This window comes from Meles meles, chromosome 20, assembly GCF_922984935.1.
Source record: "Meles meles chromosome 20, mMelMel3.1 paternal haplotype, whole genome shotgun sequence".
NCBI lineage: Eukaryota > Metazoa > Chordata > Mammalia > Carnivora > Mustelidae > Meles > Meles meles.
Genome location: NC_060085.1, coordinates 59,315,155 through 59,337,601, shown reverse-complemented (window position 1 = coordinate 59,337,601; position 22,447 = coordinate 59,315,155). Strand labels below are relative to the sequence as shown.

At 55.8% G+C, this 22,447-nt stretch overlaps 1 protein-coding gene across 2 annotated transcripts; it reads right to left on the bottom strand.

Annotated features, from left to right (window-relative positions):
- Positions 1–4,145: 4,145 nt before the first annotated feature.
- Positions 4,146–18,084, bottom strand: TPRA1 (transmembrane protein adipocyte associated 1). 2 transcript variants are annotated; one of them, XM_045991804.1, is made up of 12 exons: positions 17,862–18,081; positions 17,352–17,643; positions 10,090–10,231; positions 9,822–9,954; positions 7,769–7,855; positions 7,598–7,670; positions 7,407–7,486; positions 6,790–6,900; positions 6,571–6,631; positions 6,297–6,399; positions 6,109–6,189; positions 4,146–4,835 (listed from the first exon to the last, which is right to left on the bottom strand). In XM_045991804.1, exons 3-12 carry the CDS (start codon positions 10,212–10,214, stop codon positions 4,592–4,594), a joined length of 1,098 nt encoding a protein of 365 aa, XP_045847760.1. In that variant the 5' UTR covers positions 10,215–10,231; positions 17,352–17,643; positions 17,862–18,081; the 3' UTR covers positions 4,146–4,591. The 2 variants fall into 2 exon arrangements, with proteins under 2 accessions (XP_045847760.1, XP_045847761.1); XM_045991805.1 differs by lacking the exon at positions 17,352–17,643 and having other exon boundaries at positions 17,862–18,084.
- Between the last annotated feature and the right edge of the window lie 4,363 nt (positions 18,085–22,447).

Sequence of the window (22,447 nt, the reverse complement as noted above, 5' to 3'; positions counted from 1 at the left end):
CCCCAGGGACAAACAGCCAATGACATACAGCCCCGCTGATGGCTCCGGCTTTCTCTCTGGACAGCTTTCCCTTCACACCCCTGACACCTGCTGCTGCTGGGCGCACACTGGGACAGCCCACGGTCCCGGGGTCTACCTCTCAGCTCCACTTCCCACGAGACAGCCGCTGGCGCCATCAGAGCCTCCGAGCCCTCACCTGTAAGATGGGAGTGACAGAGAATGCCCGTCTCGGGGGGTCCTTTGCTTTCGCAGAATTGCCTGCTGTGAATGACCCGTGATTGAAGAGCAGACCAGCTCTCTGAGAGACAGCAGTCCCCCCAAGATCCGAAAGAGTGTGGCCCCTGCAAGGTCTGGAGGCAGAGCTCCTACCTGCATCCCTGGCTTGACAGGTGCTGCCATGACTTGGCAGGACAGAGTCACATGCTAACCATCAAGTGCTTCCACCCGGAAGGGACACGTGCCAGTTCTCCTGGCATTTCACTAACCATGTAGTGAGTCACACCATGGCATTACACTTCTCCCTGAGGGGGATGGGTGAGGCCAATAATCCTGTAGATGTGTCCAGGAGGAAGAGAAGCAGGACGTGTGGGCAATTCTCCAGAGGAACCCCACCCCCTCCACAGGCACCACGAATCCCAGTCCACACACATACAAGTGGCTTTCCAGAATGTCACTTAATGTCCTACTTCACCCTATCCTGCTGAGTGGGAGGAAGACTTCACCCCTGTCATTCTTTGGGGCTTTCTGCCTGGTCCATGGTTCTGGTCAAGTTCCCAGGCTGTCAGGAGAGGAAAGCTCTAGTACCCTTTATCCCGGGCTGAATTGTGTCCTCCCCCCAATTAGGGGAAGCCCTAAGACTCAGCACCTCAGAATACGACGGTATTTGTGGAGACAAGGCCTTTGAGAACTTATTAAATTAAAATAAGGCCATCAGGGTGGCCTTGGAAGAAGAGGAAATGTAGGCCCCCAGAGAGGCAGCCAGGAATGTGCATGCACAGAAGAAAGGCCAGCTGAGGATTGAACAAGTGTGCCAGAGAGAGACTGGCCTCCAGGGAAGCCGACTCTGCCCACATCTTGGTCCCAGACTTCCAGCCTCCGGAGCCAGGAGAAAAAATTATCTTTTTTTAGCCACCTAGTCTGTGGTACTTTGTTGTGGTAACACCAGCAGGCCAATACACCAATGGTCCTGTGTTCACACCTGTTATCACTGAGGCCTCTGGTGCTCCTGGCTACGGGGACCTGCAGATTTCAGAGTTCTGCTGTGTCCACATCACACTTGGGCCAGGGGACCCCTTGGCAGCAGCCAAGGACCCTGTGCCAGGGTGTTCCTCCCTACGCTCACAAGGGTGCTGAGTTATCCAGAGTCCATGCTTGGGTCCTCAACATCCAGGGACACATAGACCTCATTCCCAAGGGAATCCCCACTTGTTTCTTTCCACCAGCCCCTGCTGCCTTCTGTAACACAAGCCATGTGGGACAAAGTCAGGAAGTCATCCACCAGCTGTGGGCTTCCCTGGGCAAGGAAGGACAAGACCAAACTCCCACTGACATGGGAGAGAGAAGAAGGTGAAGTTCAGGAAGGAAAAGACACAATTACCATCTCAAAATATTATCCTGTCTCCTGCAAGTGACCCCTTGGGGGGCATGTTCTGATCCTCATGTTTCCATTAGGACCAAGTTTGCTATAAACCAAATGGTTTTTCTCTCATGTTAAAGAAGCCTGTTGGTAGCAGTCCACTACTGGTACAGCAACACCACCATCCTTAGGGACAGGGATTATCGTTTTGTCTATTTGAGCATCCTCGATCGACGACGGTGAACTTCCCAATGTCACCTCATCATCCAGAATGGCTGCTGGAGAACCAGCCATCACATCTGCATTCCAGGAAGCAGAAAGGAAAAAGACAAGAGAACAAAGGAGCAGAGCTCCTAGCTGAGTTAGCTCCCCTTAAACAGTCTGTGCTAAAGAAAGTTTCTCCTATTTCTGCTAACACCCCACTGACCAGACTTTAGTCACATGAGTGACTACAGTGGGGGCAGGGAATATCACCTTATACCCAGGTGCTTCCCTGAACCACAAAACATCAGGGTGTGGTCACTGAGAAAGGGAAATTAGGTATTAGGTGGCAACTGGTCATCTGATACCCTGAGTCACTATGAAGAACTTGAAGGTCAGAGAGAAGACATGACTTGCTCCCCCAATCCACACCCCGTGAGTAGCAGCAGGAGGGACACAGAAGTGGCACTTGGGCCACATACGATGAACCCCATCACCATACCAAGGTCTCAGAAACCCCTGCATTCTGGTCGGTCTTCGGCATGATGTTTGTTACCATCCAGATACAACATACAGAATGAGGTCCTGGCAGAACAGAAGTGAGCAGGTCTTTTCAGGAAAATAAAAAATTTGAATGGCAGACAGTATCGGTGAGGCCTTACTGGTAGAAGTTAACACTGGTCCAGCCTCTTTGAAGAGCCTGTTGGCTCAGATTAAGTTCAACTATAAGAGAAAAATCCAAAGGGGTTGAAATCGAGTACACATTACTTCTCACTCATCTTCAAAAAGTCATCCTATACTTCTCACTCATCTTCAAAAAGTCATCCTAAGGTGCAAAGTCCAAGGTGACTGCAGATGCCCCAGCATCAGGACACCTTCTATCTTGCTGCACTTCAATGAGAGGCTTTCATTACCAAGATGCTCTGTGACTCAAGACCGCTGCTACGATGCCATATCCCCATTAGAAGAAAGGCACAGAGCCTGTCCACTCCATAAGAAAGTTGCACGCATGCTTGTATCCCATTGGCCAGAACTTAGTCCCAGGGCCACACCCACCCACAGGGATGGCTGGAAAATGCAGTCTTGTTCCAGGAAGCTGTGTACCCAGCTTTTAAAAAAAACAGGGATTCGATTACAATGGAAGAAAAGGGGGGCACACTGGAGGACAGCTATTAGTCTCTGCCAGAAGACTGTAAGACTAATTAAAACTAATTAAGACTGTGTGCTCCAGTAATTCCACGTGCATGAGTTACCGAAAGCATATTTGTAAGGATGTCTGTCACTGATCGATCTGTCGCAAAATGCATCAGGAACAAAAACCGCCCTGCCACCTGACACGGAAGGATCCCAAGATCAAGTGTCAGGTGAGGAACAGACAGACAGAACATCTACATTCCCAGAACGGGTAAAGCGCATACACAAGTGTGAACACACACAGGCTCCTCCGGCCAGCAGTGAAGCCCCTGGCCTTGGCAGTGCTTCTGGGGCAGGGACAGGGAGAGTGAGGCCAGGGCAGGGAGGAGATCCATGCTCCACTGTGCGCCTCCCTGCACAGGGCGAACTTTTCTTGTGCATGCTACCTATTAAAAAACAAATTTTAAGATGGGCAGTAGGCTCAAAGCCTCTTTTTGTCTATGGGTGTCTCCCTGTTGACAGGGCTATTTGCTCAGGCATCACACTGAGCAAACCCAGGCTGTCACTCCGCCTTCTCAGATGGCACTGGCCTGTCTAGGCCTCCCTATCTGGCCCCCAATATGTACCCTGCTTGGAATGCCCAGCAGGCCAACATCCCCCACCCACCAGGCTTCTAAGAAAGCTCTGAGGAGGAACCTCCTGGCCCACTCCTGGCCAGCTCTCTGGGTCCCAGACTCCGGGGAGCATGGCACATTGGCCACACAGTCACGACCTGTGCTGGTAATCCTTACAGCAGGCCTTGCAACACAGGCCTCTTTATCCCCATTTCACAGATGGTGAGTTGAAGCTAGGGGAGGGTAAGCAGCCGGTCCAGGAGAGCAGAGCAGAAGGCACAGAGAAAGGACAGGACCTGCAGGGCTCACTCCAAACCCCACGCTCCCCAACAGCATTGGGAAATGGCAGCTCACAGAACCATGTTTCCCTTTCCACGATCCTCTTGTCTGCTCGGATGGGGACCCGAGATATGGCACACTGGGATCCGACTGTCCTCCACTTCTCCAGCAGCCAGCCCAGGGCCTGAGCACTGGCTAGTGTTCCTCCATTGAACAAATGAAGGAACCCAGAGCCTCCCAGGGCTTGGGACACAGAAGGAACTGCCAGGACCTCTGATCATCGCAGGGTCTCACCCCAGCCCTCGGGCTCCTAAGAGGAACCTCTACAGCCGCACCTTCTGTTCCTTTTATTTTTTTTTTATTAAAAAATAGATCCAGAAAATATACACACTTCCGCCCACCCGCCGGAGTGGGCTTTGAGGAGGCCAAAGCGCAATGGGGAAGAGGCAGAGGGATGAGAAGAGCCAGACCGGTCCTGGGTGCCCAGGCTTTGGAGAAAGGAGGTGCCCCCAACTGGCCTAGCCAGACCTGCCCCTGCGAGATCAGAGTCTGGGCCAGCTGAACAGGAAGATAGCAGGTAGAGGGGGAGGCATCCCCCAGCTAGAGCAGAGGTAGCCAAAAGCAACTGGGAGAACAGAGGGCAATACAGGGCCTGCCTGGGGCTGCTGCCCACAGAAGGTCCCATGACCTCGTCCTCCTCCCCCCCAGGGACTTGGCACTCCCTAGTCTTCTCTCCAGCCTGCCCTCCATGGGCCCCACCAGGCCTTCCGGGCCACAGTGGCCACACTCAGGCGTTGATAGCCTTCCAGCGCTCACTGTCTGTGCTGTTGATGCTACCCGTGTGGCAGGGCATGGAAGCGATGTCATCCAGGTAGGCCACCCCACCGGCTGAGTCAAACTGCGTGCTGGCGGCTCCTGCGGCCTCCGGGCCCTCCCGCCGGGCCACAGCATAGGGCTGGGGCAGGTGCACATCTGGTTCTTCCGTCTCGTCCACTTGGCATTTGTAGGAGAAGAGGATCTTGGGCTCCGAGCTGGTGGGGAGGAGAGAGGGGTGGCGGAGCCCCACGGTCTGGTCAGGAGAGGCTTCCTTCCTCCAAAGAGTAAGCCTTGCTGCCCAATGGCCGCCCCAGGAGGTCCCCAAAGCTTGGACGCTGGAGTCCAATGGGACCTGTTTTAAAACTCAGCCCACGTGTGAGCTTGGACAAGGGCACGTTTCCCACTTGCCTGTTTCTCACTGTAAAATGGGTACAACTCTGACCTCAAGAGGCTCTTAGCAGAAGGTAAACAGAGGTAAATTCTGGCCCGAGGGGCTCAGCAAACACCAGTGGCAACCTCCACCATTGCAGCTTTTACGACCACCTACTTGGTGCTCTCCTGGGCCATGGTGCTGAGCAGGGAGAGGGCAGGTGGAAGGGGGTCCCTCAATGCTCAGGGTAACTCTGACAGGAACAGCTGTACCCAATTTACAAAAAGGAGCCCAAGGCCAGGGAGATAAATGTGTGTGCAAGGTCCCACACAGACCAGGGCTGGGCTGATGAGAGCCAATCCAACCCCCTTACCCCTCCTCTGATGCCTCGCCCACCCCCCTCCGGTCCCCAGCCACCTCTTCAGATCCAGCTTTTCCACCACATCAGAGGCCCAGGACCCAACCATCAATCCCCCTGTCCTTAGCATCCTGTCTCCCTGACACGCCTCCAAACACAAACAGGCACCAACGTGCACCTCCCCCATTATCCACTCCACACCAGCCTCACGCAGCCCTGCTCCCCTCCCCAGCCACTCCCAGGGAGCATCCAGGAGCGTGGTGACTTGTGTCTTCTGTGTTCCCTGTCAGAACATGGCAGCTGCAGCAGTGCCCGACACCTAAGAGGTGCTCAGTGAATGCCTGCCGGAAGACTGAGCGGAGTCTTCTAAAATGAAAAGCAAGCAAGTGTAGAACACTACGCATAGACACTCTCTTGTGTGTATGGGAAAGTGCATATGCCTGTGTGTGTTGCATATAGAATGTGTATATGCAGGTATGTGCATGCATGTGTGCGTATGCATATATGTGTGTATGCACGCATGGGTACAGACATATACACACCATCTATCTCATCCTTCCCAGTGCCCGAACTGGGTGGGAGTAGGGAGGCGGGGGACCCTGAAGCGGAGGATGCGCATGCGCAGGGAGCTGGATGCGCAGTTCCGCAGGCAGCCACACAGGGGCACCCGCGGCCCTCAAACCACCCGCCGCTAGGCAGTGAGCAGGGCGCCGGCTACCACTCCCCGTCCCACGCCCCCCATCCCCGTGGGAGGACTCACCCAAAGAAGCCCCGCAGGAAGGCCACGTAGATGAGGGGCGCAAAGAAGCTGAAGTAGAGAAATGTGGTGGCATCTACACAGCTGGGGGCGGGGCAGGAGGAGCGGATCAGGGAGGGGCCTCCTCTGAAAGGGACCTGGGCTCAGCCTCCCCCTGCCGGCCGCTCCCAGTCCCGCCTCGCCCCACCTACCAGAGCCCCTCGATGATGTCCGCGCAGAGCAGCGCACTTCCCAGCCCCTGTAGCAGGTTGAGCAACGCCAGAATGCCCGCGTACACGTAGAAGCTCCTTCGCGCTGGGGGGTTGGGGACTGTGAGGCCCTGCCCTTGCCTCCACCCTTCATCCCCAGCGAGTCACCTGCCCTTCTGGGGCGCCAAGAGGACCCCTCCCTCTCACCAAGGGCTCTCCAGCAGTAGACCCTCCCCTGCACCCAGCACCGACCCAGAGCCACCCACGAGCTGCTTACAAGGCAGGGAGATGCGCTCCTTCAGTGGGGTCTTGGGGAGCACGACCACCAGAGAGTAGACCTGCAGACAGAGCAGGGCTGAGAAGGAGGCTGGGGACACCCAGCCCAGAGCTAAGCCCGGGACCAAGACATCCAGGCCTCTGCCTCGGGCTCTGAGACCCATGTAGCCACCCCCAGGGTGCCAGGCCCAGAAAGGGGGGAGGGCCCTCTCCGCCTTACCAGGAAGAAGAAGCAGGAGCTGACCAGCCAGAACTGGCGACCCCCATGCCCGTAGATGTTGAAATCCTCGGCCGACAGGTGGGCGTCAGGGTACAGGATCTCCAGTGTCCCCTGCAGGGGCAGGCAGGGGATGGCCTCAGTCTCCTGCCACCCGGAAATCCTGGGGTCTCCCTAATACAAAGCCTCAGAGCTCTCCACCACAGCAAGCCCAGCTCCCTAGCCGGGCCTGCTCCAGGTTGCTCGTGGCCTCACTCTACTCCCTACCCACTTGGCTCCAACACTCAGAGGAGGCCCTTGCCATGGAGCAGGGAACTGAGCTCGGCAGGAGGTAACTCCAAGGAAGGAGTCTCTAGATGTACAGCTCTCAGTGTGGTCTGCAAACCTGTATGTTAGGGAACCTGGGCTGCTGTGACAACAGCAGGTTCCAGGCATCCTCCCCGCCCCCACCCCGGCCTGGAATGGTTGGGGGGGGAGAGAACCTGCCTTGTTAACAAGCACCCTAGGTAATTCAAACCTGGACCCAGAGCCAGGGAGCAGAGGATGCTCGGCCCTCAGTGACCCCTGACCTCCTCTAGGGAGCCCTCCTAGCTGCCCCTGCACCCCATCTCCCCCTTTACCTGGGTGACCGAGTAGGCCAGGGACAGCACCGTGGTGATGGCCAGCACCCGCTTGATGCTTGACTTGCTCTCCAGGTGGCCTGGAAGAAACATGCTGGTCAGGGAGCAGGAGCCAGCCGTGGGAGACCGTGGTGGGGTCGGTGCCCACTAGGGAGGGACAGGGAGAGCGCTGGCCCCAGCAGCACACGCACCAAAGGCAAGGCCCAGGATGACCACGCTCAGCTCGATGGCCAACAGGAAGAAGCGGGTAATCTCCCACAGGATCTGGACACAGAGCGGGCAGAGTGTCAGCCTGGGGGCCCGGTCACCCCTCTCCCCAGCGCCCCGCATCCCCCCGCCCTTGTCAGCAGGCCCAGCCACACCTTATCAGCAACAGTTGCAGCATCCGAGGTGCTGACCGTCATGGACACCACGGCTCGGGCGATGCCCACCAGCGCCACCACAAACACCTGGTGGGCAAGAGCGGGTATGCTATGATGGGGTCAGGGAATGAGACCACTGCGAGGCACAGGGCATCACAGGAGCCTCAGATTCTCTGAGAACGGAAGGATTCCAAACTCAGAGTCCGGAGTGGGATGCAAGAAGGTGGGGTGACCCTCCACGGCCCGTAACCTCCGCCTGGCCTTTCCCTCTCCGGCCTCAGTTTCCTGGCTATACTAGCAGCCTTAGAATGGCTAATGGGGTGACACGGCAGAGCCCCACAGCCAGGCTCAAATGCCAGCCCTGCTGCTTCCTGCCTCTGTGACCTCAGCCAAGGACCTGCACCTTCGTGCCTCAGTTTCCTCATCTATGAAATGGAGTGAAACTAGCGCCTACTGTATTTGATGGCTGTGAGAAGCAAATGGGTAAACCAATGTAGCGGAAGCGAGCCTGGCAGTCGGTAAGGGCAGGGTACACATTTTCCTTCAGTGCCGTCATATTGGCACTTTTAATCCCCGGCCATGGAGGAGAGGAGGCTGCAGGGAAGAGACCTCAGAGACCCTGGGGAAGACTGCTGCCCCTTCTGTCTCAAAGAAGTGCCTGCACTCAAAATCCTGAATACCAGAATTTTGTCAACCTGGTATCCACTCCCTCCCTCTGGCAACAGCCTCCTTCCTCTCCCTGCTGCTCGTGTGGCTCAGGGGCGGGAGGGGGGGGTCTTGACCCAAATTCAGGGACTGGCCTGTAACCCAGGGCTGGCCATCTGGCACATGCCATTCCCTGATTTGGGGATGGGGTGCGATCAAGGGATTCTAGTGACAGGCACAGCTAGGACACCAGGTGCAGTTACTGGAAAGGACACTGGTGGGGCAGGGGGGTTGGTGGGGGCAGGTTGCAAGCCCGGAGCTGCTGGGCTGCCTGGCTCCATGAGCGCGAGACTGCTGACAAGGCCACCGGAGAGACCCCAGCTGAGAGGGAGACTGAGACTATGCCCCCACAGTCTTGTGGAGCCCCTGAATCCAGCCAAGCCCCAGGATTTGTCATTTTCTCCATCAATACATTCCCTCCAGCTTCCATGAGTTTCACTTTGGTTTTCTGATACATGCAAACACAAGAGTCCAGATACATACACAGTCTGTCCTTTGTGCCACGAAACCCGTGTGGAACTCTCGGGGAGGCTGACACCACTCAAGAGGACGGGCTGTAGAAGCAGCCAAATGCCGTGTGCCTACTGTATGCCTGGCTGCCAGCAGGCTAGAGCTAAGCGCGTGGTCTTCTCTGGTGGTCACAGGCGTGCCGCAGGCTAAAGCAGGCCCCGCACACATGATGCGGGAAGGAGGGCACCGAGGAACAGAGAGGCCAAGCCACCAGTCCAAGGTCATTTGGCACAGCTGGGGCCTGGAGGCAATCTGCCTGAGCCAATGCTCACCACTGTCTCCTGAGCTCTCTAGAAAGTCGTCCCCAGGAATAAGAGGGCAGGGGCAGTGCTGAGTCCCCCGGCACTGCCTCAGAGGCGCCAGTGGGCATTCTTCTGTCAGCGAGCTTCTCTTCCTCTGCCCTCTACGAACAGCTCCCCAGTTTTCCTCCAAGGGCCACCACCCTCTGCAGTGCACACGGCCTGGCTGAGTTGACCCCACCCTCCCAGCCCCCAAGTGCCCCTTCCCTGCTAGTCACAGAGGTTGGCTCAGCGACCAACAGGGGATCCAAGGCAGGCCGGTCAGAGGGAGTCCCAGGTCCACACCAGCACCACCAGGAAAGCAGTCCCCTTCCACTGGCATGGGCAGGGAGACAGGATGTCAGCTTACAGCTCCTCTTGGCTAATTTGGACACCGGCAAGGGAGGGTTCATCTGAGATGAACCCTGAGGATGTCCGTTCACCCATGGATCCAGCCACGTCTGAAGCTGGACTTCATCATAGAAACAGTTAATAATTCCCCTTTCCACCTACGCCCGTTGGAGTGAGGTTTTTCTGTCACCAGTTGGGAGTGAACTCACCAGGATGTAGAAGGTGATAAAAATGGGGCTAGAGGTGACACGGATCTTGGCCCGAGCAAACGGAAGCTTCCAGAGCAGGAAAATGAAGAAGAGCACATTGGGGATGAGCAGCAAGAGGTCCCAGTACCGGACCCTAGCAGATAGGGACAGAAGTCAGCCGCCTGGTAAGGTTCTGTCTGCGATCCCCCGTCCCCGCCTGCATCATACATGTCAAACCCATGCACAGTGCGCACAGGGGAAACCCACTCAGGGCCATGGCCTGCCTCACCTGGAGGTTCCGATATCCTCGTAGAGCAGCAGCAGACAGCGATGTGGCACGCTGATGTTGGGTGCCACGGGTGGGGGCAGGGCTGTGCTCCCGTTGGCCCAAACCACCTCTTCCAGGATGTCCATCCTGCCAGCAGCCGGCCCTGGGGGAGTAAGAGCCCCCACGTGAGTAGCACAGCGGCTGTGTAGCCTTGGGTCTCTGGTCTCAGGTTCCCAGTAGATCCCAAGAGTGGTTGCCTACCATGGGCTGGTGGACCACTCTCCCCCCGACCAGGCAGAAGTTGAGGCGTGGCTCCCCCACATGCCACAACACAAGACCCTAACAGAGGCCCAGTCGTCTACCTTGGCCTCTGTCTCATGACCCATACACAGTAAAGGCCACTCCCAGTGACTGAGCCTGCCAGGCACAAAAAAGCCGGCTACTCGGCATGACCCCAGCTCCTCCCCCTGATCCTGGGGGTCTAGGACATAGACAGGGAGCAGAGGGGCAAGGTCCCTGTGTCCTTGGAACGGGACGGAGGACAGCATCCACCCTGGGAGGCTGCTGTGGGCCCTGAAGTGAGGTCTAGCGCCCCCTACAGCCCACACGCACGCAGTCCTCAGAGTCTCCCCGCACAGCCCACTGGAGGAAGGCGGGGTACTGACAGTTTGCCATCACGCAGCCACTGAGCGCCAGAGTGGGGCACCGTGTGCACCTCAGGCAGACCACACCCCTTGCCATCCTCTGCTGCCTCCCTGGAAAGGGAGACACAAATCAGGGGGACATGCATTGTGCCAGGAAGACGCACAGGAGGTCTCCAAGTGGAAAAGGGGAGGAAAGGAGAGACACGGCAGAAGGGGCCCCCCCGGCAGAGGGAGCTGTGTCTGCAAAGGCAATGATGGGGGAGCTTCCAGGAGACATGGGAGTCGGCAGGGAAACCCACATCCAAGAGTCTCTGAATGAGAGGTGAAGAATCCAGCCTTGAAGACAGGAGAGCTGGCCGCGTGGGGCCTTGGGAGCCGCCCTGGACCAGACAGGCTCCCAGGTCACTTGACTCTCAGGGACCGGACCAGGGCTGGGCCCGCACTGACAGCAGCAGGCACTTGGGGAACTCAGGGGGGTGCAGGGCAGGTGAGCCTGGCGTGGTCTGGGCATCAGGACATAACGGACACCAGTGTTAAAATGACCAGAACAGATGAAGCCTTATGACCTGGAATCTCCACTTCTGGGTACATTTGTAACTGCCCAGGGCCAGCAATGGCCCAGAGGCCCGCCATCAGCAGTATGCACACGTATGTGGTGCCACTCATACAAGCAGCAGAACAGAAAGAGAAAGAACAGGCCACTCCTATGTCGGCGACGTGACAGGGCCTCATGGATGTGGGGCCAAGTGGGGCTAGCTATGAGTGCACGTGTGCGGGCGAGCCACGCAGAGACCCAGGTGAGGGTCACCTTTGTGGAGGATGGAGGGCATAGTGGGGGGGGGGGGACACATTCCAGCTTCTGGTGCTTGATGGGGGGAGGGTACACAGGTGTGCTCACTGTGGCAAAATTCATTGAATCTGTGATCTGTGACTTTTCTAATACTGATTTACACATCAGCAAGTTTTAAAAAATTAGAAAGATGTGTTCTGTTCACACTCTAAGAGCATAGGTCTCCCATTCAGCAAGGAGTAGGCCGGGCCGCTGGGCGCCCTGTTGCAAGGATCTTCAAGTGCCACGGGGACCCGTGTCTGTGCTGTCACTAAGGCTACCCCTGAGCACCAGCAGGCCCAGGGTGAGGGCTACAGGGGACGCAGGGCCTCCTAGCTACTGTTCCAAACCACGGAACACAAGCGCTGCCTCTGGCTGAAAGGGACAGGAGACCAAAGCAGATGGGCTGAGACCTGGGGCTCAGAATCCTCCATCCTTCTCCTCAACAGGCCAGTCTCTGGCTCTGGGGTCACATCCCCACCTGCAACTTGAGGCCAAACCAACAGGGAAAAAGAACATATGCCCAACACATAGTAGGTCCAAAGAAAGGATGCATTCTTCATGCATTCTTCCACCAGCCAGGCAGCCAGCATGAAAACCATGTTAACAGAGGAGTAGGGCTGAACGATGAATGGGTAACACAGTAGAGACACCAGGGTCCTCAATATCCACCCTACCCTTTAGTACTGGTGCCCGTGGATTTCACCTTACACATGGCTTCCCAGGATGATGGCTATTTTCCAAGCTTCCATTGACCGAGTTTTATCCAATTGGAAATGAGTGGTTAATTTAATGAACTGGTCCATTTCAGGCCAAGCAAGTCTCCTTTCCTATTGCCTGGAATAGGGATGTGGTGGCAGGAACAACAGCAGCCACCTTAGACCACAACACTGAAACCATGTATTGAGAATAAGAGAGAAATGAGGAAAAGTGTCTGGGTCCCAGACCAACATGCCTCCAGGCATATCCTGGACAGCTTGAACACAGACCATCATGCAATATGCAGGAATAATCTTCTATCTTGTTTCCCGACCTTTGTTTCAACAGCTAGCCAGAATCCCAATGACTATGAAGAGGTACTGCTCTGGACTGGGTTGTCAGACAAGCTGACATTTGCACTAGATCTAAATAATTGAGAAGGAACCAGACTTGGGAAAATATGGACAAAGAGCACACCTGGGAGAGAACAGTGAAAGCAAATGCCATGAGGTACAAACAGGCTTGGCCTGTTCAAAGGGCAAGAAGCAGGCCAGTGTGGGTGGTGGGGACATCAGAAAGGCCAGCAGGGCCAGGTCACACAGGACCATATGGCCACCTACAATGTGACTGCATTCTGAATGCAATGAGAAGGGTGTTACAAAGGCAGGTGATAGGGTGCCATGTCCACATGGAGAGGACCCCTCAGGCTGCCAAGGAACACGGAATGGAGCAGGGGGAGATTGGAGGCAGGGAGACCAAGGAGCCACTGTACCAGCGCAGGCAGGAGGATGGTGGCTTAACCAGTGGCTGCAGTGGGGGTGGAGTGGAGGGATCTGGGATGCCCCTGGGAGGGTCAGCCAACATAAGCAGCCCACAGACACCCTGAGGGAATGCAGGAAGAGAGCAAGAATTGGTGACTTCTGGCCTGGCCACTGGGTATTTTGTACGAGCTATAGCCCAATGCTGCTAATGTGTCCCCACCAAACACCGCCCCCTTCTCCCCAGCTATCAAGGTGCAATTTTATTCCAGGACCCCTCCGTGATGCCCTGCTGCACAGGCAGGGGCCCCGCCCCTAGGCCAGAAGCTGAATCTTAACAGTAAGCCAGTGGCCTTGGGAAGGGGCAGTGTGGAACAGAACTGGACACCTCAGTAGCACACAGGGGTTCTCCAGGTTGACACGGGGACAGTGGGGGTGGGGGTGCTACGATTTTTCGTGGACAGGGTCCAAGGCTGCCACATGTCCTGCAACACATGGGACAGCCCACCAAATGAATGACTGTCTTCCCCTTTGCCAACAGTGCCCCGAAGGGAGGCTCTGGTCCACGTGTGGAGGGGCTTTCTCCTTACTGGTGCCAAGTTTAGACAACAGCAGGTGATGAACTATGGGGGAAGTCTCCCAAGAAACATTCTCCTCACTGACCGTCAGACACCCTCCAGGAGGAAAGCCCTTTCTTGGCACCTTGAGGGTCTGCTGTGTGAACGTGGCCATGGCGAGCATGGAGTGTGCCACTCCCCCCAAGACTTCTGTGACCTGGGAGGATGACTGATAAGTGACCTGAGTTGAAGGAGACAGATTCCACCTCCCCCTCTGCCCCTCACCATTCTCAGTGGAGCAGACTTCAGGTCCCAGCAACCCAACACCAGCTCTGGCCTAGAACAGGGTGTCAAGCAGTCCTAGGAGGGGCAGGCCCCAGAGGGCAGGCCAAGCACCCAGTAACTGCTAAGAAGCCAAGAGGTCTCTTGTGGGGAAAAAAAAAAAAAAGCCAGTGAGGATGACCACGGCCAAGCAGCAGGAAGAATCAGATAGAGTCTGATGGGGGAAGCATCACTTGGTTTTGCCTGTCCAGCCCCCCATTTTCCTGACAGGGGAACCTCAGCTCCCCGGGTCTCTGTCCATGAAATTGAGGGACAGCTGACTCAAGCCCTTCACAATGCCCAAGGAGTGTGCTCATGATCTAAGCCTGGCTTATCAGGACACTCCACTGTCCTGGCCAATGAGAATCAGCATAGGACTTGCTGTAGTTGCTAGAACAGATACTTTCTGCTCCAAGCGTCATGGTACCAGACAGCTGGACCACTTTGACCCCACATGTGGCTACCCACCTGAGAATAAAGCTAACACAGAGGGATGCAGAGCTGAGAGGCAGATGGAAATCCATCCGGGGATAGAACTTCACATGAGCTCCTGGATCTAGCCAGACCTGAAGCTAGTACTACTCCTGCACTCTTTTTAGGCATAAAATCCCACAAATTCCCTTCTCTGCTTCCGTCCAGTTGAGTCTGAAGTCTCTAATTCACTAAGGAAAACCTTCTGGCTGACATGGGTTACGGAGTCAGACAGATTTGGGTTGCACTTTGGCTCAGCCATTATGTGGCTGTATGACCTTGAGTGAGTCATTTCTCCTCTCCCCATGTCACAGGGACAAATAACACCTTCCCAACAAAGTTGTCAGGAGGATCAAACAAGAACAGAGAAGTAAATGCCTAGGAAAGGTCACACCTCGGTAACTGCTGCTTTTTTTTCCAAGAGGAAGGCCTGGGAGGTGTAAAGGGAGGAAGGATTCCGTTGGAGGGCAAGAGCCCCTTTGGCAGGAGACTGCTCCACCAGTGCCCCCTGCTGACTCAGGGGTTGCAGCAGACACACTCCCTGAGCCCTCCCAGCCTGCGAGGGAAGTACTTCTGTTATCCCCTCGGACAAAGCTCTGGGCCTCCCAGCCACCTGCCAGGTTGTCTATTTCCAGTGCCCAGGCCCCCAAGTGCCCGCCTCTGGGAGCCCTAGTTTCTCCACCTAGAGATGGAAGGCTCTGGGCTCCATCTAGAGCTACGCTTCTCACACCTGAATGTCATGAACGTGCAGATTCTGATTCAGCAGGCCAAGGGCGGGGATGACGGCCCACATGGCTAATAGGATCCCAGCTGGTGCCTTTTCTCTGCTGGTCAAAGAAGCACTGTTGGCTTATGAGGCTGTTGGCCTTACCAGAATTGCCACTATGTGTCAAAGCTTGTAAAATAACTGAAGCAACGATAAAAAATAAAACAACAATGCACACTACCCTCAGACACAGGCCTAAGTGCTTTACACACTTAGTGACACTCTTAACTATCACACCACCTCTGCGTGAGATGGAACTACTCTTGTGCCCATTGTACAGACGGGGAAAGGAGAGGCAAAAGAGGGTTAAGTCACTGGCCCCATATTCTCCTCCCCCCACACTGGGCAAGCTCCTGGGCTTGGGAGCAGAAGCCTGGGTGGTGACAGAGAAGTAAGGGGTCTGCAGGCTCAGGAAATGGGGGACAGAGGATGTGACAGGGGACAGGAGATGGTGGGAAGGCTGGCTGAGGGCAAGAAGAAGAAGTAGAGCCCAGATTCGAGGGATGGAAAAGGGAATTTGCAGAGGAGTTTCCTGGAGGCTGAGTGGCTTAAGGCAAATGCAGGTCTTTCAGGACCAGGGAAACCGGAACAGACTGTTTCTTCCACCTGGGAGGGACTTTCCGACCTTGTTAACATTCCAGAGGCCATCTTCCCACTCTCCACTTGGACCTCCACCTCCCTCCCACCCTCCCTCTGTGGCCAGCCTATGGGGCAGGACCCCAGGCTGGCTCCCCTCACACAGTGACTGGCAATGAGCCCCTGGAGAGGATCTTCCCTTCTCTGGGCTTCAGCTTTCCCATCTCTCATCTGTGCAATGGGGTTAACCAGGACTGGATGGAAAACCCCGGGGAAGACAGAAAGCCCCAAGCAAAAAGAGAGATGCTATACTTCGTAGTTGCTGCAATGCCCCCTCAGTGCTTCTGACCCTTAGCAGACAGGTGAGATTCTAAACTCTGGAAACAAAACAGATTAAGAAGGTTCCATAGGACAGACGCCAGCTCCTCATCCTCCAGGCTTGCAAGTGTGGGGACAGGTACGCTGTTCCAGACAGGCCACTCTCGGTAAACTGCCAGCAGCCCAGGCAGGAGCCCCCAGGATGAAGGGAAGCCCCTCCTGATTTGCCCCCTGCCTGCCTCATGCCTTCCATCCTCCAGCCCCCCCACGGCTTCCACCTTATTCTCCAAGCTGTTAAGCTTCCTCCTACCTCAGGGCACTTGTGCGGGCCCTTCTGCCGGTCTCATCATTCCGGCCACCTCCTCAAAGCCCTCCTTAACACACCTCTCTCAGCTAGGCCGCCCTGTGTTTTCTTTACAGCACTTGGCCTCCATCTGAAGTGGGTCTTTATGTGTTTACTGGCTGCCCACCCCAGGCGTGCTCATGACCCAATCCTCTAGAACAGCCCCTGGTACAGAATAAGTTCTCAACAAAATGTTACGATGGGGACAGATGAACCTCCAGCAGACTGCAGCCAAGCCCTTCCGGGGCAGCGGAGACGATCACCTGGGAAGACCCTCAGCCCCATGGCTACCACAGAGCAGAAAGCAAAGTCCCCCTCCACCCTCCTTCCCCTGGTCCCCTGGATGCAGCACTTCTGAGCCTCCCAGAAGGCCCCTCCTGCCACAGCAGCCCTAGCCGCATAAACACCACCCCCAGCCCCTCTCGGGCTGCTGAAGGCCACGGCAAAGTTGGAGGCAGGTCCTGTCCCCTGTCTGTGGACGGAGGCACAGGCCCAAATGCAGGGCCACTGACTCTAGACTCTTCCTGCACAGTCTCAAGCCACTGGGTCCACCATCCCTGCTGGCTGGCCACCCCTACCCCTCCGGGGCTTCCCATTACCCGTCGCCTCTTCCTGCGAGTCCTCACCCAGGGGCCCCCCTTGGCCCTCTGAAACTTCTCCAAGGGGGTCCTCTGAGGCTGCGCCCTAAGCGGGAAGGGGTCACTCCCGGTAGAAGGAGCGGCGACAGGTGGGCCCCGGTCAAGCTGTGGGGATGGCGGTGGAGGTCCCGGTCAGCTCCCGGCTCCCCCGCAGCTGTCGCGGGTGGTCACGAGATGCACCCGGGCTCTGGGTGCTCCCTGCCCGGGAGGGGCTGTAGGTGCGGTGGGGGCCAGGGGACGTCCCTGCAGTGGCGGTCCCAGCCGCGGAAGAGGGAGGGGGCGCCCAGCCCCGCGGTAGCGCTTCAGGACGGGCGGCGACCGGGATCTCCCTCCAAGTGTGGCGGGGAAAGGTTCCCTCCTTACCTGAGGGCCCCGGGCCGTGCTCAGGCCCCGCCGCCCGGGCCGCTCATTCGCCAAGGCAGAGAGCGCCGACGAGGCGCAGGCCCCGGGTGTCCGGCCTCCAGAGCCCAGGGCAGGGTGCGGGGCCAGGGAGCGTCGCGCAAGCGCCGCAGGCAGCCGGCTCCGCAGAAATGGGGGGCCGGCAGGAAAGGGGAAACGTGGTCAGCGCACCGGGCCCACCGGCCCCCAAAGAGCATGCAGCCTTTCCCGGCAGCAGCGACCGGAAAGCAGGAGCGACCTTTTCGTTCGGCCAAAACTGCGAAAACAGCCACAGTCCCTACTTATAGCACTCAGGCCCGCCCCCAGACCCCAGTAGCCTATAGAAATGGAGCTCCACCAAAAAGAGGGCGCAAGCCGCGGGAAAAGCCAATTAGATCCCCAAGAGGCGGGGCGACCCGCTGACCTCTTAAAGAGACAGGAAGCTGGCACTGAAGGGGAGGAAAGCCGCGCCAGGGTGGGGAAGCTGCTGCGTACCTTGCCCTGAAGGCGGCCAGGATCGCAGACCCGAGAGCCGAGGACGCTGCCGCCCCTTGGCCCCCGCGCCTGCCAGCTGTCAGCAGCTGTCAACGGACCCTCTCGCTCCTCCTCCCGGGCCGGGCTGCGGCCCGACGGTCCAGGGAGGAGCCTCCGCGGACCGCCCCCTCGCGTGCCACCGCCTCGGGCGCCCCGCCGCGGCGGTCGGGCCCGGTGACCTTTGGTCACCTGGCTGGGGAGGGAAGGGTAGGGACAACCCCTCCCCCGGAACGACGCGCTTCCACAGCACGCCGCGCTGCCTCCACGTCTACCATCAAAGCGCGCTGGCATCCGGGTTTCAGGCACTCATTTTCACAACAGCCTTGCAGGGCGGTTGTTATTAGTCGCCTTTTCAAAGGAGGAACCTGCGGCGTAGAGACGTTAAATAACTTGGCCAAAGCCACACAACTAGGAAGTGGCAGAGCCTGGACGCGGGGATTTGAACCGCTCCTCCTCTCATCTCTAACTCCGACGGTTCTTCAGGCAACTTCCTCTGGGAAGCCCTCCGCGATTGCCCCATCCTTGCACTTCTGACATCTATGCTGTGTTCTTGGCGGGCTCTCCTCACGCTGGCTCTGCGTGGCCCTCCCGCGTCTGAGTCCTCCTCTCCCACCCATTCCCCTCCTCAGTCAGCATGCTCCAGCCCACAGTGCTTTCTGTTTCTCTTCTTTGAATATACGGAAGCTTGTCCTGCCTCCCTCTCTCTTGCACTGGCTCCTTGTCACATGACCTCCTTCCTGACTCCCTAGCTGAACTAACTATGCAGTCTCTGTCACATAATGCCCCTTTATTTCCTCCCAAGCACCATCTCTCTAACATAATTATATTCATTTACTTGCTTCCTAGTTCATCAGCCACCCTCCACTAGAATTGTCACTGTCATGAGGACAAAACCATGTTTGTCACATTCCTTGCAACATCCTGAGGCTGACTTGGCGCCTGGTGCAAATTGTAGACACCCACTTATCACAGTAACCCCAAGACACACACCCCGTGATAACACAGCTGCTTCACAGTTGGGCTGGAATGAGATTGGCCCCATTCTTCTAAAACAGGAGATGGAGTCACCACCTCATTACAGTTTGGGATTCGGTTAGTCCGGGACTTTCCCAGCCCGGACCGTGGTCAGCTCAGTGTGCACAGTTTCTGTAGGTGCCAAGAGGGGCTGTGCTCCAGGCTGATGCCTGCCTTCCTGAAGGGGCTGTGTGGGGAGTCAAGGTCAACTTCTAGAGTTGCCAGGAAGCTAAGAACACCACCACTATTCACATTTAATTGGCAAAAACAAGTCCTAGGCCACTCCTAACCTCCAGGGGGCAGGAAACGTCCCTCCTACCATGTTCCACGAAGAAGAAATGGAGTAACTGTGACCAGACCAAAAGACTACCCTCCATCTTGTGTGTGTGTGTGTGTGTGTGTGTGTGTGTGTGTGTGTGTGTGTGTGTGTGAAGACAGTACAGACTTTCCAGGGCAGGGAATTTGCTATTACTATTGCAGTGGACAATTCCGCATTCTGTACTCTGAGTTTGGGACCTCATGTGTAGGTTTCTGCAGGATTTCATTTGTGGAGTAACTGAGGCTATCTATTTCATCTCCTCCCTTTCAGGGTAGAATCAGGGTCTTATTCACTGCAGTATCCCCTACACACTGGACAAAGTGTGGTGTCAGCGAAGTTCAAGAAATGGTGGTTTAAGAAACAAAGATCTGACTCCCAATTTCAAGCCCTACACCAGGCTCAAGGGTGTTCATGCTCTCTGGGCCATCGCTGCTACAGGGCCGGGCTCCATGAAAGCAATGGAAATCTGCAAATAACAGAAATAACACACGGCCCTCAGCTGTCAAAAGAAAAGTCAGGGCAATTGTCGCGTAATCATCGAGGACAAAGGAGCAGCCAGCAAGGCTGAATTTTCCCAGAGTTTTGAGGTCTGAATTCTGAGGTTTCCCAGAGGTGAAGGTCCAGCGAATGCCCCTGAAACTTGTCCCCATCCACCCACCCATCTCAGCCAGGATAGTAAGTACAAAAACAGTATCAACTAGCAGCAGAAATGCAGAGATGAGCACTATCCACGAATATGGAGCTGTGCGTAAACCCCATCATATCCCTGTAAGGATTATTTAGAAACTGTCCCTGCTCCCCTTCCCCCAGGGGATTTACTTGGAGACAAGTCCCGAAAACCAGCCTCAGGTAACAAAGCCCAGATACAAGGGTGGGTCAGGCCAGGTGGAGACATCCGATCAGTGGAGGGTTGCATACTGTCTCCTTAGCTACCAAGGAGTAGGGACCCCCGCCCTCTGGGAGCCTTTTTGGCGCCCATCCTAATCAAGGCGTAATAGGCTGGTTCAAATGTCTACTAAGGTAAATTGTAATTCAATTGGTCACCTAGCATCACTGTGGAGGTTCCCATGTGTGTTACATTTTCATTGGCCACCTGTGCGTGGCCAGGCCCAGCCGCATGGCCTTTGCCCTTAAAAGCTAGTCTGTGAAACAGAGAAGGGTCGCCCTCTCTTGTAAGAGGTGTGGCCCCGAACGTTCGGTTAGATTCTTGATGCTTGGCGCGAAATAAAGCTTTGCTTGACCTTCACTTTCTATCAGTCTCGCTCCTTTAATCTCAGACCCATTATTGGGGCATAACAATCCCTAATGAATTCATCAGTCTGAACTTAAAACAATCCAGAGAGTGGCAGTGAATTGCTATAGACTCAATCAAGGAGTAGCCTCAGTTGCAGCTTCCGAGCTGGTGTCCTTTGCTGGCACCCATCCGCATGGCCTCAGATACTCAGCAGGGGCCTGAGATCTGACCACATGAATCAGAAACTGTTGACATTCACAGGGAAAGACAGCCGCTCACATTTACAGTCTTGCCCTAGGCCAGGGGTCCCTCTACCACCTTCGTCATAATATGGTCCAAAGGGCCCTGGCCATCTGGACATTTGAGAGAACGCCGCATTGGTTTACTGTATCGATGATATCCTACTACTCTGGCCAGCTGAATGCGAAGTAACAAGTAAATGAAGACCTCAGTGAGACCTAGGTGCTCCAGAAGGTGGAGGATAAGCCCTGTGAAGACGTGGGGGCTTGTCACCTCAGTGGAGTCTAGCGGTCCAGGACATACCAGAACATCCCTTCCGAAGGAAATGATTGCATCTCATACACCCCATTGCAGGGAATGAGGCACAATGCCAGAACCCGCTCTTTGGGTCCTGAAAGCAGTATATTCTACACCTGAGAATTCTGCTCTGACCTATACATTCCTGGGCAATGTAAAAGCTTCCAGCTTTGAGTGAGGCTCACAGCAGGAAGGGGCTGTCCCCTAGGTCACAGGAACCACGGACTCTATAATATTAGGGCCACATGGGGCAGGTAAATGTGCTGTGTATGTTTACGGCAAGCCCTCGTGGGAAATCCAGAATGTACCCCCCTAGGGTTCTAGAGGCAGGCCAGGCCACCTACACCAGAAAATCATATACGAATTCAAAAAGCAATTCCACTGGGGCGCCTAGGTGCTCAGTGGGTTAAGCCTTTGCCTTCAGCTCAAGTCCTGGGAACAAGCCCCACATCAGGCTCTCTGCTCAGTGGGGAGCCTGCTTCCTCCTCTCTCTCTCTCTGTCTGCCTCTCTGCCTACTTGTGATCTCTCTCTGTCAAATAAATAAATAAAATCTTAAAAAAAAAAAAAGGTAATTCCACTAGGCTGCTGGCCCCTCATGGAGATGACTAGGGGACATTAAGTAACCATGAGGCCAGAGCTGTCCCTGACGAACGGGGTTCTATTGGGCTTGCTAAGTTGTCAATTCAGGTGGGCCCAGCAGATCATAAGCAATCCCTTGTAGCGCCACATCACCTGCCCCTGTAACACCAGCCACCTCTCCCTCACTCACACCTGTGACCTACTGGGAGGCCCCTCATGACCAGCTGACAAAGGGGAAAGGCCAAGTTCAATCAGAGATGAGCTGGCTCCTTATCGGATACAGTGCCTAGACCAGGAGCAACCAGAGGGAGACCTTGAGGATGAAAGCCACAGGCTGAAGTTCCCCACTGGGGTCCCCAGTTCCCCATTCCATGGGCACGTTCACAGGGCTGGCTGTGTGGCCTCAGGACATGGCAGCTGGGTTCCATGTGACTGAGTAATTTGATGGAGAAAGGGAGACAGAGAGGGAGAGCAAAGCCACAATATTTTTTATAACTTAAAATGACAAAAATGACAAAATGACATCCAGTCACTTCTGCCACATGCTATTGGTCACAAAGACCGATGTTGGTCAGTGTGGGAGGAGATGACCCAAAGGTGTGACTATAAGAAGGCGGGGATCATCTGGGACCATAACAGGTTTCCCCAACCCTCTTCCACATTTCCATTTCTCCTGCCCTTCTCCCATTAGTATGTAAACATGCTCAAGTATCATCTCAAAAAACAGCCTTTCCTCAGAGACCTCACATCCCACTCCAGTCACTACTGCTCTGCCATAGCCCAACTTTCCCAGAGTGGTCCACCTTCACCCCCTATTACTTCCCAGCACCCTCCTCCTTAACCCACTCACTGTGGTGTTCGAC